A 12,398-nucleotide genomic window follows, 5' to 3' on the forward strand; every position below is an offset into this window, starting at 1 on the left:
TATGGAACAGGGGGAGGGATTGATAGCTCAGTGGTTTGAGCATTGGCCTGCTAAATCCAGGGTTGTGAGTTCAATCCTTGAGGAGGCCACTTAGGGATCTGGGACAAAAATCAGTACTTGGTCCTGCTAGTGAAGGCAGGGACTGGACTCGATGACCTTTCAGGGTCCTTTCCAGCTCTATGAGATAGGTATATCTCCATATATTGTAACTTTTAATCCTGATTCTTTTTCAGTCTTATTCCCTGGAGAAATAAGGAAGGCTCTTAAACTACTGGAAAGCTAGATCAGTGTTTTTTCTAGGTCCCCCAGAGGAAATGTTTGGTTTTTATTTCTGCTAATAAGACATATACACAATACAGAATTTATATGGTAAATAGTAGCCAGTTAGAAAGCGAAGATGATACCATGGAAAAATGAGACCTTCAAATGCCATTCCAAACAGCTATAATTGGCTTGTCTGCATAGCAAAACAGTACATTTGGTTTCTACAAGGAAAAATTATAGTATCTGTACCAGTATGTTGACCACTGTACCCAGAGCATGAGTCATTTGCATGTCAAATTTTTATTTGAAGATTTAAACGCCCTGGGTGCTGGGGATAGCTATGAAAATATGTTTTCACAAAAAGTGTCCACTTCTTTGGAAAATGCAAAATTAAAAGCTGGATACAATTTAATAAATAATCCCCAGTACGTTTTCGGTAGCGACAAACTTTCGTCTTAAATCAGTTGTGAATTTCTTGTTTAAAAGACTCATTTGGTAGGTGTATAAAATGGAACATCTGAAATACTTGGGTAGATTGAAGCTTAACTTGATAATATGTACAGGATGTTAACGAATATATGCCAGTAGTTGTACTTGTGCACTATTTGCATAGTGCCTTTTGTGGGCCTGAGAAGGCTTTCTGGTATTAAACTGTGCACCATATTGAACTATATATTCAAACTCTGCTTAAATGCAGCCCCCTTTGAGCATTACCATGGTACCAACAGTGCTACGCAGTAGGGCAAGAAATTAAAATTAGGGCTGTCAAGTGATTAAAAAAATTAATCGTTAATTAACAATAATAGAATACCATTTATTTAAATATTTTTGGATGTTTTCTACATTTTCAAATATATTGATTTCAATTATAACACAATATAAAGTGTACAGTGCTCACTTTATTTATTAGAAATATTTGCACTGTAAAAAACACATTGTATTTTTCAATTCACCTAATACAAGTACTGTAGTGCAATCTCTTTATCATGAAAGTTGAACTTACAAATGTAGAATTATGTACAAAAAATAACTGCATTCAAAAATAAAATAATGTAAGACTTTAAAACCTACAAGTCCACTCAGTCCTATTTCTTGTTCAGCCAATGGCTCAAGACAAACAAGTTTGTTTACATTTCAGCATTTACATAATGCTGCCCACTTCTTGTTCACAATGTCACCTGAAAGTGAGAACAGATGTTCTCATGGCACTGTTGTAGCCGGCGTTGCAAAATATTTACATGCCAGATGCACTAAAGATTCATATGTCCCTTCATGCTTCAACCACCATTCCACAGGACATGCATACATGCTGATGATGGTTCTGCTCTATAATGCTCCAAAGCAGCATGGACCAACGCATGTTCATTTTCATCATCTGAGTCAGATGCCACCAGCAGAAGTTGGATTTTCTTTTTTGGTGGTTTGGGTTCTGTAGTTTCTGCATCGGAGTGTTGCTCTTTTAAGACTTCCGAAAGCATGCTCCACACCTCATCCTTCTCAGATTTTGGAAGGCACTTCAGATTCTTAAACCTTGGGTCGAGTGCTATAGCTATCTTTAGAAATCTCACATTGGTACCTTCTTTGCATTTTGTCAAATCTGCACCGAAAATATTCTTAAAATGAACAACATGTGCTGGGTCATCATCCAAGACTAATATAACATGAAATATATGGCAGAATGCGGGTGAAATAGAGCCGGAGACATACAGTTCTTCCCCAAGGAGTTCAGTCACAAATGCAATTAACGGATTATTTTTTTAATGAGCATCAGCAGCATGGAAGCATGTCCTCTGGAATGGTGGTCAACGCATGAAGGGGCATACGAATGTTTAACATATCTGGCACGTAAATACCTTGCAATGCCGGCTTCAAAAGGTCCATGCAAACGCCTGTTCTCGCTTTCAGGTGCCATTGTAAATAAGAAGTGGGTAGCATTATCTCCCGTAAATGTAAACAAACCTGTTTGTCTTAGCAATTAGTTGAACGAGAAGTAGGACTGAGTGGACTGGTAGGCTCTAAAGTTTTGCATTGTTTTATTTTTGAGTGCAGTTATGTAACAAAAAAAATCTACATTTGTAAGTTGCACTTTCAGGATAGAGATTGCATTTGTATGAGGTGAAGTGAAAAATACTGTTTATCTTTTTTACAGTGCAAATATTTGTAATAAATAATATAAAGTGAGCAGTGTATACTTTGCATTCTGTGTTGTAATTGAAATCAATATATTTGAAAATATTTAAAAAATCAAAATATATTTCAATTGGTATTCTATTGTTTAACAGTGCAATTTTTTTAACGACTAATTTTTTGAGTTAATCGTGTGAGTTAACTGCAATTAATCAACAGCCCTAATTAAAATAGAATATCCTGTCCAACTATGACAATGGCTTCTTATGCTGGAAAGGGCTGGCAGAGTGAAGTACCCATGACATGTATTGCCCTTGCCTCTTCATGCTGCATGCCATAAACACATGATTGTCTAGCTGTGTCTGACATTTAAATGCATCAGACACTACTGCTGTTTATATTAAAGTTTAGCTGCCCTAGGAAAATGATCTGTGCATTGTTGTCTGTGTGCCAACTCTAATTAACTAGAGCTCTGTGGCTCAGATGCTATTGAAATCTCTATGAAGAAACAGATTATGCTTAATCCAGTTGGACAAATAATGAATAGTACATGAATTAATGGAAAACTCAGATATCGGCTGCACAGTTTAATGTTCTATTCCTCCTTCCTTCACTTAACTCCCATCCCCCGGCATAACTGTACAACCCCAGTTTTATTTCCTGTTCCTCCCATTTCATTGTCCTCAGAACCTCCTTAGTTACTTAATCAAAAGTAACTTGTGGCAGTGCCTTGAAGCTCTAGTCATGGACTAGGACCCCATTGTGTGAGGAGTACCAACACACCACAAAAAAGACAGTCACTCCCCCAAAAAGCTTACAATCAAAGTAGTGACCCAATAAAGTTGCCACTGTCTGAGCTATGCCATTGTTCAGGCCCAGGGCTGTTCCTTTTGAAGGTGAAACCATTTTCTTTGTGCATTAAGGGCCTAAATTTTCAAAAACTATTAACTATTTTAGGTGCCCGACTTGATACTCCAAGGGCGGATGCTAGGCACTGTCTGAAAATCAGGCCTCTAAGATGTCTGAAGTTAGTCATGCAAAATCACTGGTCACTTAAATTTAGGCCTTAGAATTCATAGAATCATAAAGTAAGCATCCAAGGGCATTTGAGGGAAAGGAACTTTTTTGGCTGTATCTTACTGCTACCTCTATTCTGTACATAAATTGTGTATGTAAAATGCTCAGTTAACCATAGAACGTCTGAGACTATGAGCAGACAAAATAGGTGGGTGGAGTCTAAATGCAAAGTCCGTTGCATCTGGAAATGGATATGAAGAATGTCCTTTGTTTAGGAATGGTCATGTTTTAAGAAGGGGGAACTGTGAAGGTCTTTACAGCTAAACCATATAACCAGCCAGTATTTTACTGTCCTCTCTGTATAAGAAGTTTTTTGTCCCACGTCCATCAATATGGAATTTGACCACCCTACACAGCAACAATTGTCTACAACTACAGTGTCCTTCCAGCTATGTTTCATACAGGATCCTCTCTGGGTTTTGATAGAACTGGTGACTCGTTCTCCCCACTTTATTTATAATCAGAGGGGAAAATGAGCCCAAAGAAAAATGGAACCATTGATTTGGAACAACTTTTCCTGACCTATTTTATATTGCGTTTGAAATGGACTTTCTTCTTTACTGTTACAAGCATTGTTACAAGAATTGCCTGCTTATATATAAGTAGTTCTTGCCCTGATCTGGCTGAGGTAGCACAGGAAACCGTATCCTATGACACTGGCAAGAATAACCTTTTATTTTTATTTTTTTTTATAGTAACTTCCCTATTTTAATGCTTGTGAAAGGTGCTGGGGTGAAAGTCCTGGAGACGGAAGCCTTTATCCACAAAATGTACATTATGGCCTTTAGCTTCCTCCGCCTTGGTTCCCCCCACCAACGTGCTTCAGTCCTTTTCTGAATGGTCCACATCCATGGGTGAAAGAGGAGTTCAGTTGCTGTTGGTCTCTTGAAGACTGTTCACAACGGGTCCAATGGCGAGCTCTGATAGGTGTGGTTTTGTTTTTGTGTGTGTGTGTGTTTTTTCGAGTGTGGCCACCTACGTGATGAAAACTTGACTAGAAGCTCCCATTCTTTCCCTGTTGGCCATCAGAGGGTGGTAACTTCTGGCAACCTAATGGTGTAGAGCTCCCTATTTCATTACTGACTCACTGAGTCATCTAGTTCCTCTGTTACTCTTTTCTTTCTTTAAACTAACAGGATGTTAGTGTAAGAACATCATCCCTTTTCATTGCAAGGTAAGATTATACAGAGTTGGTTTCATTAATTAGGATTGTCGTCATGCTGGATTTAATAAATACATAGCAAAATTTAGTATTAATTAATGTAACTGACAGGACTGATAAAAGCATGTGATAGGCTCATTTTGTGAACACATCTGCTAATATACTTAAGTCCTGACTTGCAATACTCCTGCTATTCTACTTCCATGCCTTCCCCGATCACAGATTCCCAGTGATATCACATTGCAGGACAGTTTTGGGAGTTGGACTAATGTTTCATTGTCAAAGGGAAGTTTACTAGCCGGCTGTACTATTTAATACACAATATGTCTGTATATTTCATAGAACTGGGAGGGACCTCGAGAGGTCATCTAGTCCAGTCCCCTGCACTCAAGGCAGGACTGAGTATTATCATTCTAAACCATCCCTGACAGGTGTTTGTCCAACCTGCTCTTAAAAATCCCCACTGATGGAGTTTCCACAACCTCCCTAGGCAATTTATTCTAGTGCTTAATCACCCTGACAGTTAGGAAGTTTTTCCTAATGTCCAACTTAAACTGCCCTTGCTGCAAATTTTGTGTGATATTGCAGGAGTTCTTTTAATAAATCTCCCTTTTTCAGGTGCTTGCCCCTTCACAGTGCAGTAGTAGGTTAATGCATGAGGAAAAATAATAGCATTGATCACTAGCTTTGGGTTAGATCTTTCAAAAGCCATTTTTGCTGATTTCTGTGATCAAACCCTTTCACACTTCAACAGAGGGGCAGATTTTGATCTCAGTTACCCTGATGTAAAGAATGGGCTCTGTTCAGGCTAGCTGCTTTCACAGCTTTGCTGTTGCCTTGCTACAAAAGTAAAACTAGAGTTTTACATCATTGTGAGCTTGTATGGTGGTAATTCATTCTCTCTCTCTCCCCCCCCCCCCCCCCCCCCCCCCCCCCCCCCCCCCCCCAGGTCGCAGTTTCTCTTTAAGGCCACCTTGTCTTTGTTCCTGACCTTCCTTTTCTCTTATTGTCCCCTTGTGGTTCCATATATGAAGTGTACTCCAGTTAAAATCCTAATCCCTGAAAATGGTACCCACAGGTTTAGAGTTGGGTTAAGTTTTACCTACAGCTGTGTAGGTGCATCTTTTATGTGGGAGAGAATAGAAAACATCTTGATGCTGACACCAAGTCAGCTTCTGAGGGATCTCTTCCATTTAATGCAGCTTGACTTAGCATTGCTTCCAGGGTCTGAGTGTGAGGCTCACAGTGACTTCTGTCCTCTGTGATGGTAATGTGCATTTCCTTAAAATCTCTGTATTTCCTTGTTCCAGAATTGTCAATGGTCAACTATACGGGAACCATACAGAACAGTGTTATCCCACCCTCGAGAAGTTTGCACTAACACAGTATTTTACGTCTCCAATCATGCTGTTTTCACAAAGAACAGAATATTACTCTTACTAGACTCCTTTATAATCTTTGGGGAGAGAACCTAGCCTTTAGTACGATCGACTATGCTCTAACTTTTTTTCTTAAATTTTAACTTCTGAAATAGAATTTAGAATAACTACAGTTCTCAAAGGAGGTGAATAACTTTGTGGTATAAACATAAACAGAGAGCCTGGCTTTAACACATTCAAGCCATACATTTTTTTGGTTTGTTTAAAAAAAAAAAAAAAAAACCCAAACCACTGTATCTGTATTTTATTACATGATTCACTCTATTTAAACATGTTTAGTACAACTTTTGAAATAGTTGCAAATCATAGACCTATAAATCCTTACGCCTCTGGAAAACTTCAAATGGGGAATTGGGAATACGAAAAAGGACACACATCTAACTGGTTAGAAGCACAAAGTAGTAAGAGAGAGATTACTGATACTTGGATAAAGCGAACTTCTTTAAATTTTTAATGAGAAATTTGTCAGGATGAATAGCAGAAATACATCTTTTAGATAATTTATTGAAATAGGAAGCGAAGATATTTAGAATTTAGAGAAATGTTTTAGAGAAATGTTTGCATGAAGATAATTCCAACTGAGAATGTGTAAAAGGCTCAGGTTATGCTGCATTGCCTCATTCTCCTTACACTGGTTTGACATCGGCACAGTTCCACTAACTGCAATGGATTTACTCCAGTTTTACATTCATTTGAGTGAGGAGAGCTGGGCTCGTTACGTAAGAAGAGAGACAATGCAGCAACAATAGGATGGGAGAACCCAGCAGCTCAGGTCGGCCACTGGCAGTGCTTCATGCTAAACAAATCCAGTATAAATCCAGTCCTGTAGAAGTTATTTTGGGTGGGTGTTCCGAGAAAGTGATGGCTTGATCCAGTTTTCTTAATCAAATCACCATGGTTTGGAAGCCCAAGACTGTTTTAATATTTTAGTAGCTGACTAAACCTTATAATGATAGGACGTTGCTGCACTGTTCAGAGTTGGCTACAAAGAATCCCTGTTGATGTCTTAAATACTTGTGCCAGTACTGTATAGCAATATACCAAAGTGTCCTCTTACTATACAACACATCTTGACATCAGATTCTAAGCCTTCTTCTGTGCTGCACGTAAGAATAGCTTCTTTAGTGTGGATGAAAGCATGACACTGGTTGACTAGAAGCTGTGTTTGAGAGGAGTAAGAAAAGGAGGTGCCAGCGTGACATGTAACCTAAACGTGTTCAGGCAGGTACTTCCACTGCCTTCGGCGTCGAGCTAGATTTTGAGGTGGGAATAGTCTGAGCTCCGAGTTGTCTGTTCAGCACACACACTGCCAGCTGTGCTGAACTAATATTGATAGCACCGATATTGTATATCTCTGTGTTTGAATTCTATGAGTTGAGAGGTTATGAATAAACTGATTAGAGGGGCAAACAGTGGGTCGGCTTACTCTTGTTTGGGACAATCCACTGGGTGGGAGGACAGAGTATAACCTTCTATGAGATGATCTCTTTAAAAACAAAACTTAGTTTAAAGTTGTTTGTTTTTACTGTTCATTGTGATCTTTTTGGCTTTGTGTGGAATAAGTGGAGGACAGCTGATGAGTTGAGTTCTTTAAATTTTACAGACCTAAAGAGTTTCTCCATACCAAGAAATGAACACAATACATCTTTAGTAAAATTGAGACTGCTCATGTAAATAGCTTGTGTCCTATTGACTAAAAATTAGTACGTAGTGCTAAGGGTACTGGAGAAATTAGGTGCGCATGCAGGCAACATTTTCTGACTGGAATCAAATGCATTTAAACCCAATTCTAATCATGCTTCAGTTTCACCCGTGTGGGATTCCGTTGACTTCAGTGGAGTTACAGTGGTATGAGATCAGAATCAGGCCCATTATAAAAGATAGTGGGATCAAGGATGTAAAATGGACATAATATAGCTGACAAGCAGTGGTTTGTCTTGGTTGAAAACATCCTGGAGAAATGCATATGCTTCTAGTGTTGACTTGCTGAACATCATAGTGGTGAGATTGCTGCTGTAGCTGAGAGCCAGCATTGCTGTTCAAAAGTCAGAGGAAAAGTGTGTGGATACCATCTGGAGAGGTGGCTGCCAAAAAATGTGTCTAGAATGCATAAGGTAGGAGACGGTGGGGATGGGACACTGGGCAGAAGAGGAAGGTCTGACTCAAATGACTCTCAAGATGTCTGGGCAAGCATAGTGGAGGTAGTGACAGAAGTGTCAAACCATCAAGGCATATTGAAATTCACCCCAGCTTGTGATGAGGGAAAGGAAAGGATCATGAGTACATAATGCAAACACTCACCATTCCCACCTCCACTTGTTGAACGTGTGGTATGGTTGTTTCTTCAGGTGCAGTGTGTATAATAAGAGCTATATGAAAATGGCACAAGTCTTAAAATACTTGTTTCTGGCCTCTTATTCTGTATGCAGGCAGATGGCCCCTGGGAGAAAGTAGCTGTAAGTTGGCAGTAAAGGTAAAACTTGACTGTGTGGGCTTTTTAGTAAATTTAATTCCCTGCCTTAGTGTTCTAAAGGACAGATGCCAAAGACATATTTTATCTTAGAAAGGAAACATACCCAAGAGCAGCTGATATTGTGCCAGAGCATGTGATTAAGAGAGTATGTAGACAGAAAAATCCAGGACCAGATGGGATCCAACTCAGGATCCTGAAGGAAGCAGAAATTGGGGGCATACCTGATGGATTGGAGAGTAGAAGGAAAGCATATGTTTTAGGCACGTCCGGGGAACTAACGTCTATTAAAACAGAAGGATGATAAACATGGACTCCCAAAAGGAAGAACGTGGGTAGTAAATCCAGTGGAGCTTTTCAAGGATGTAACCAAGAGTGACCTGGTGAAACTATGGACCTAGTAAGTGCTGCAGAACTATTTGAGTAGATCAATCATAATTCCATGTGGAAGCGTTTTTGAGAAAGGGATAGCCAAAGCTTGGGGGAGTGATTTTCGTTAGTGATCTGGAAGAAGGAAACGTAGTGAGATGACAATTGGCTGAGGATATAAAAAGGGTAGCACCAATCTTTCTTTTGAAGCGCAAAAGACATTCAGAAGAATGTTGTCTTTGTTAGGCAAGTGGTCTGGACAATACACTGCGAGAATGTAAGCGGATAGTGAAAGACCAAAATAATAAAAATAGAATATCTACTCTATATACAGCAGAACACTGAGTAGGCAGAGGAGCTGGGGTTAATTTTTAATGCAATTCAAAACTTATTTTATGTTTTATTAAACATCGGAGTTCAGGAGGGCTTAGGTGAGCACCTGTAGGTTAGAGGAAGTGACTTCATGCAGTTCCTTCAACAGCACTTGAGAATGGATTTGGGATAGTCTGTATAGATCCGGTTACCCAGGCAGCACAGGGGAATTTTAGAACTCGCAGGATAACCAAAATGAAAGATACAGGGATTTGAGTCCCAAATTATTTCAAAGATTTAGAAACTAGGTCTGTGTTCTTTAGAAAAGAAGTTAGAAGGGTTCGGGGAGGAGTATGAATCTGTAAAGAATGCAAGAATAGATAGCTCACTTCAACGTTTGCAAGATTCAAGATCAGAAAGGGTCTGGCTACTAAAGAGGGGAATTCCTATACACAAAAATCACACATTTGTAAATGGTGCATCTTTACACTGTTAATAACTAGTGCAAACTTGCATTCTCCAAAGACTTGTTTGTAAGTATCACTGCTTCTTCTAAGGTGAGAAGAGAGATGTGCATGGGCTAATAGGTTTTCTTCTATCCACACATTTTTGGTGTTCCTAATCCACATCTGAAACTTTGCCTCCAGATGGGGTTTTGCCTAAGGGCTTTAAGTTAGGTATTTTCTGAAGGTAATGAACCAATTTTTAGAAATGGAGTGTCTGGAAATAAATGGCCTTTCACCAAGGTTTCAAATTATAGCAAGACTTTGTATGTTAAACAGTTTAAAAAAAAGATAAATCCCAGAGGCCTGATTCTGCAGGGGTTTGACAAAAAGCCTAAATGAGCCACAGGTTAAAATGGCCCTGTATGCTGGCGCATCTTACTGAAACCACATATTTCAGAAGCCTGGGAAGATAATGATGGTGTTGACAGCAGTATGTCCCATTCCTGTATGGAATTGGAATGCAGTGTGTGAATCCTGGCCCTGAGATTAGTCATGCCTCTGAAATAGATACTAAGCAGCAGATGAAATTCATCCCTTTCATATGAAGACTGTATAAAGTTCCAATAAGCATAAATCACTGTCTTTCTCCAGCACACCCAGGCTTGGTGACACATTTTCAAGGCACTTTTCTCCTTTGGGTTTTTTAATTCCCGTAGGAAGATCGGTTATAAAAACCCAGTTCTGAGTAGGTCCCACACATGTCTGCAACTAGCATTAAGAGCACAATATGACTGGCTTTTAACATACAGGCCCTGACTGTTGGAAATATTATAAGCAAACAGACACACGTTTTTATGTATATAAAACGGGTACATGTCATTAATTGCTCAAGTATTGTGGCTACAGAACTTGCTCCATAAAAGACAGAAGTTTCTTCATTTTCAGAGAGCCTTCGAGGGTCATCTTTGCCTCCGAACTGACAGTAATAGTACATTTCTGTGAAGGTGGCTGTGTGTTCCAGAGACTCTAAGAAATTTTCCGGAGTGGGTTGTCTTTCCAGCTTTTAGGACATTGCTGTAGAGTTCAGTTAAGTTCATTGACCTTTATCTTTTCAAATAGGAGACAACTTATAGCTCTTCCTTGGTTTTTTTTGGTTTTTTTTTGTCCTAATTATTAGCTTCTAAGCAAACAAAGGCAAATAAAGAGTAATGGAAGCATTTACTTTACTGAAAGAACAAAAAATTACTTTCCAAATTACTTAACTCTAGAAACTTCAGATATACACAGAATGGGATTTTACACATGTTGGACAGAAATAAGCGAATCAAGCCACGACCAGAAAGATTCCAGAACTGCAAAGATGTGTTTGATCTGATTCTAACTTGTGAAGAAAGAGTCTATGATCAAGTAGTAGAAGGTAAGGACCTTGGATGGTTAAACTCAGTTTACTTCAATTACCCTTTTAGTCCCTCTCAAATTGGAAACATGTATCCAACCCATCTGGCGTCAGCTGGAAGATGCATCTGGGAAAAGACTAGCAGTCCCTTATCTGGGGTCAGATGTGTCACAAAGGTGATGGCTAGCTGGGAAAATGCCAACTATATCTGTAAAATATGTTAGTGGGTTGTGCACGTGCCATCAAAACAGGTAAGGGGTTGGTGGGATTGGAGGAGCTATCCTGAAAGTCAAGTATATTTACAGACTAAGATTCCAAATGCTTCTGAAGACGGAAACCCAGCAGGTTGAATATGGTGCATCCTGCCTTTATGGAGTGGGTGTCGCCTTGCAGGAGAGAGATGCAAAACAACCCTCCTATCTACTTCCCTGAAAGCAGAAGTTGCCATTTGCAAATGAGTCCATACAAAAGTCTAGGTGTGTCAGTTGCCCCATCTCTACTACAGTTCAGACGACGTTAAGAGGCTCTGGCATAACTATGGCGAACACAGGTTCAGTGTGTCCACACAGCAGTGTCTCACCAGCTAGGTTGGCCTGTCCACATCTCCATAATACATAACTGTCTGGGTCTGTTGGTTCTAGGAGAGCTGCCTAGATTTTTCCCCAGATTACTGATTCATCTGAAGACTGCCAGGGACAGAGGGTTGTGGGTGTTCTTCTCACACAGCACTGCACCATGTGATATCCCTTCCTCCCCCCATGCAAATCCTGGCAGTGGGAAAACTCATAGACTTTAAGACTGATCATCTAGTCTGCCCTCGTGCACACTGCAGGCCACAGAACCCCACCCAGCCACTCCTGGAATAGACCACTATCCTCTGGCTGAGTTACTGAAGTCCACAAATCATGATTTGAAGACTTCAAGTTACAGAGAATGCGCCATTTACATTAGTTTAAACCTGCAAGTGACCCATGTCCCTTGGTGCAGAAGAAGGCAAAACCCTCCCAAAGTCTCTGCCAATCTGACTGGGGGAATATTCCATCACAACCTTATCTGGCAATCAGTTAGACCCTGAGCATGTAGGCAAGACCCACCAGCCAGACACCTGGAAAATAATTTGCTATAGTAACTCAGAGCCCTCCCCATCTAGTGCCCGATCACTGGCTGTTGGGGATATGTGCTACTAGAAGTCACAGATGGGCTACGTGCCACTGTAGGCAGTCCCATCATACCTCCCCTCCGTAAACTTATCGAGCTCAGTCTGAAGCCAGTTAAGTTTTTGCCCGTACTGCTCTCCTTGGAAAGCTATTCCAAAGCTATTAGAAACCTTCACCTA

General features: G+C 40.0%; 1 protein-coding gene across 1 annotated transcript in view; it reads left to right on the forward strand.

Moving 5' to 3' along the window:
- Positions 1-12,398, forward strand: part of SSU72 (SSU72 homolog, RNA polymerase II CTD phosphatase) — a 60,829-nt gene that overhangs the window by 42,864 nt on the left and 5,567 nt on the right. The window contains exon 3 of the mRNA XM_005292923.5: positions 10,944-11,083. Coding sequence (XP_005292980.1) covers positions 10,944-11,083 — 140 coding nt within the window. The remainder of the gene's footprint in view (positions 1-10,943; positions 11,084-12,398) is intronic.

Source organism: Chrysemys picta, chromosome 21 (assembly GCF_011386835.1).
Source record: "Chrysemys picta bellii isolate R12L10 chromosome 21, ASM1138683v2, whole genome shotgun sequence".
Classification (NCBI taxonomy): domain Eukaryota; kingdom Metazoa; phylum Chordata; order Testudines; family Emydidae; genus Chrysemys; species Chrysemys picta.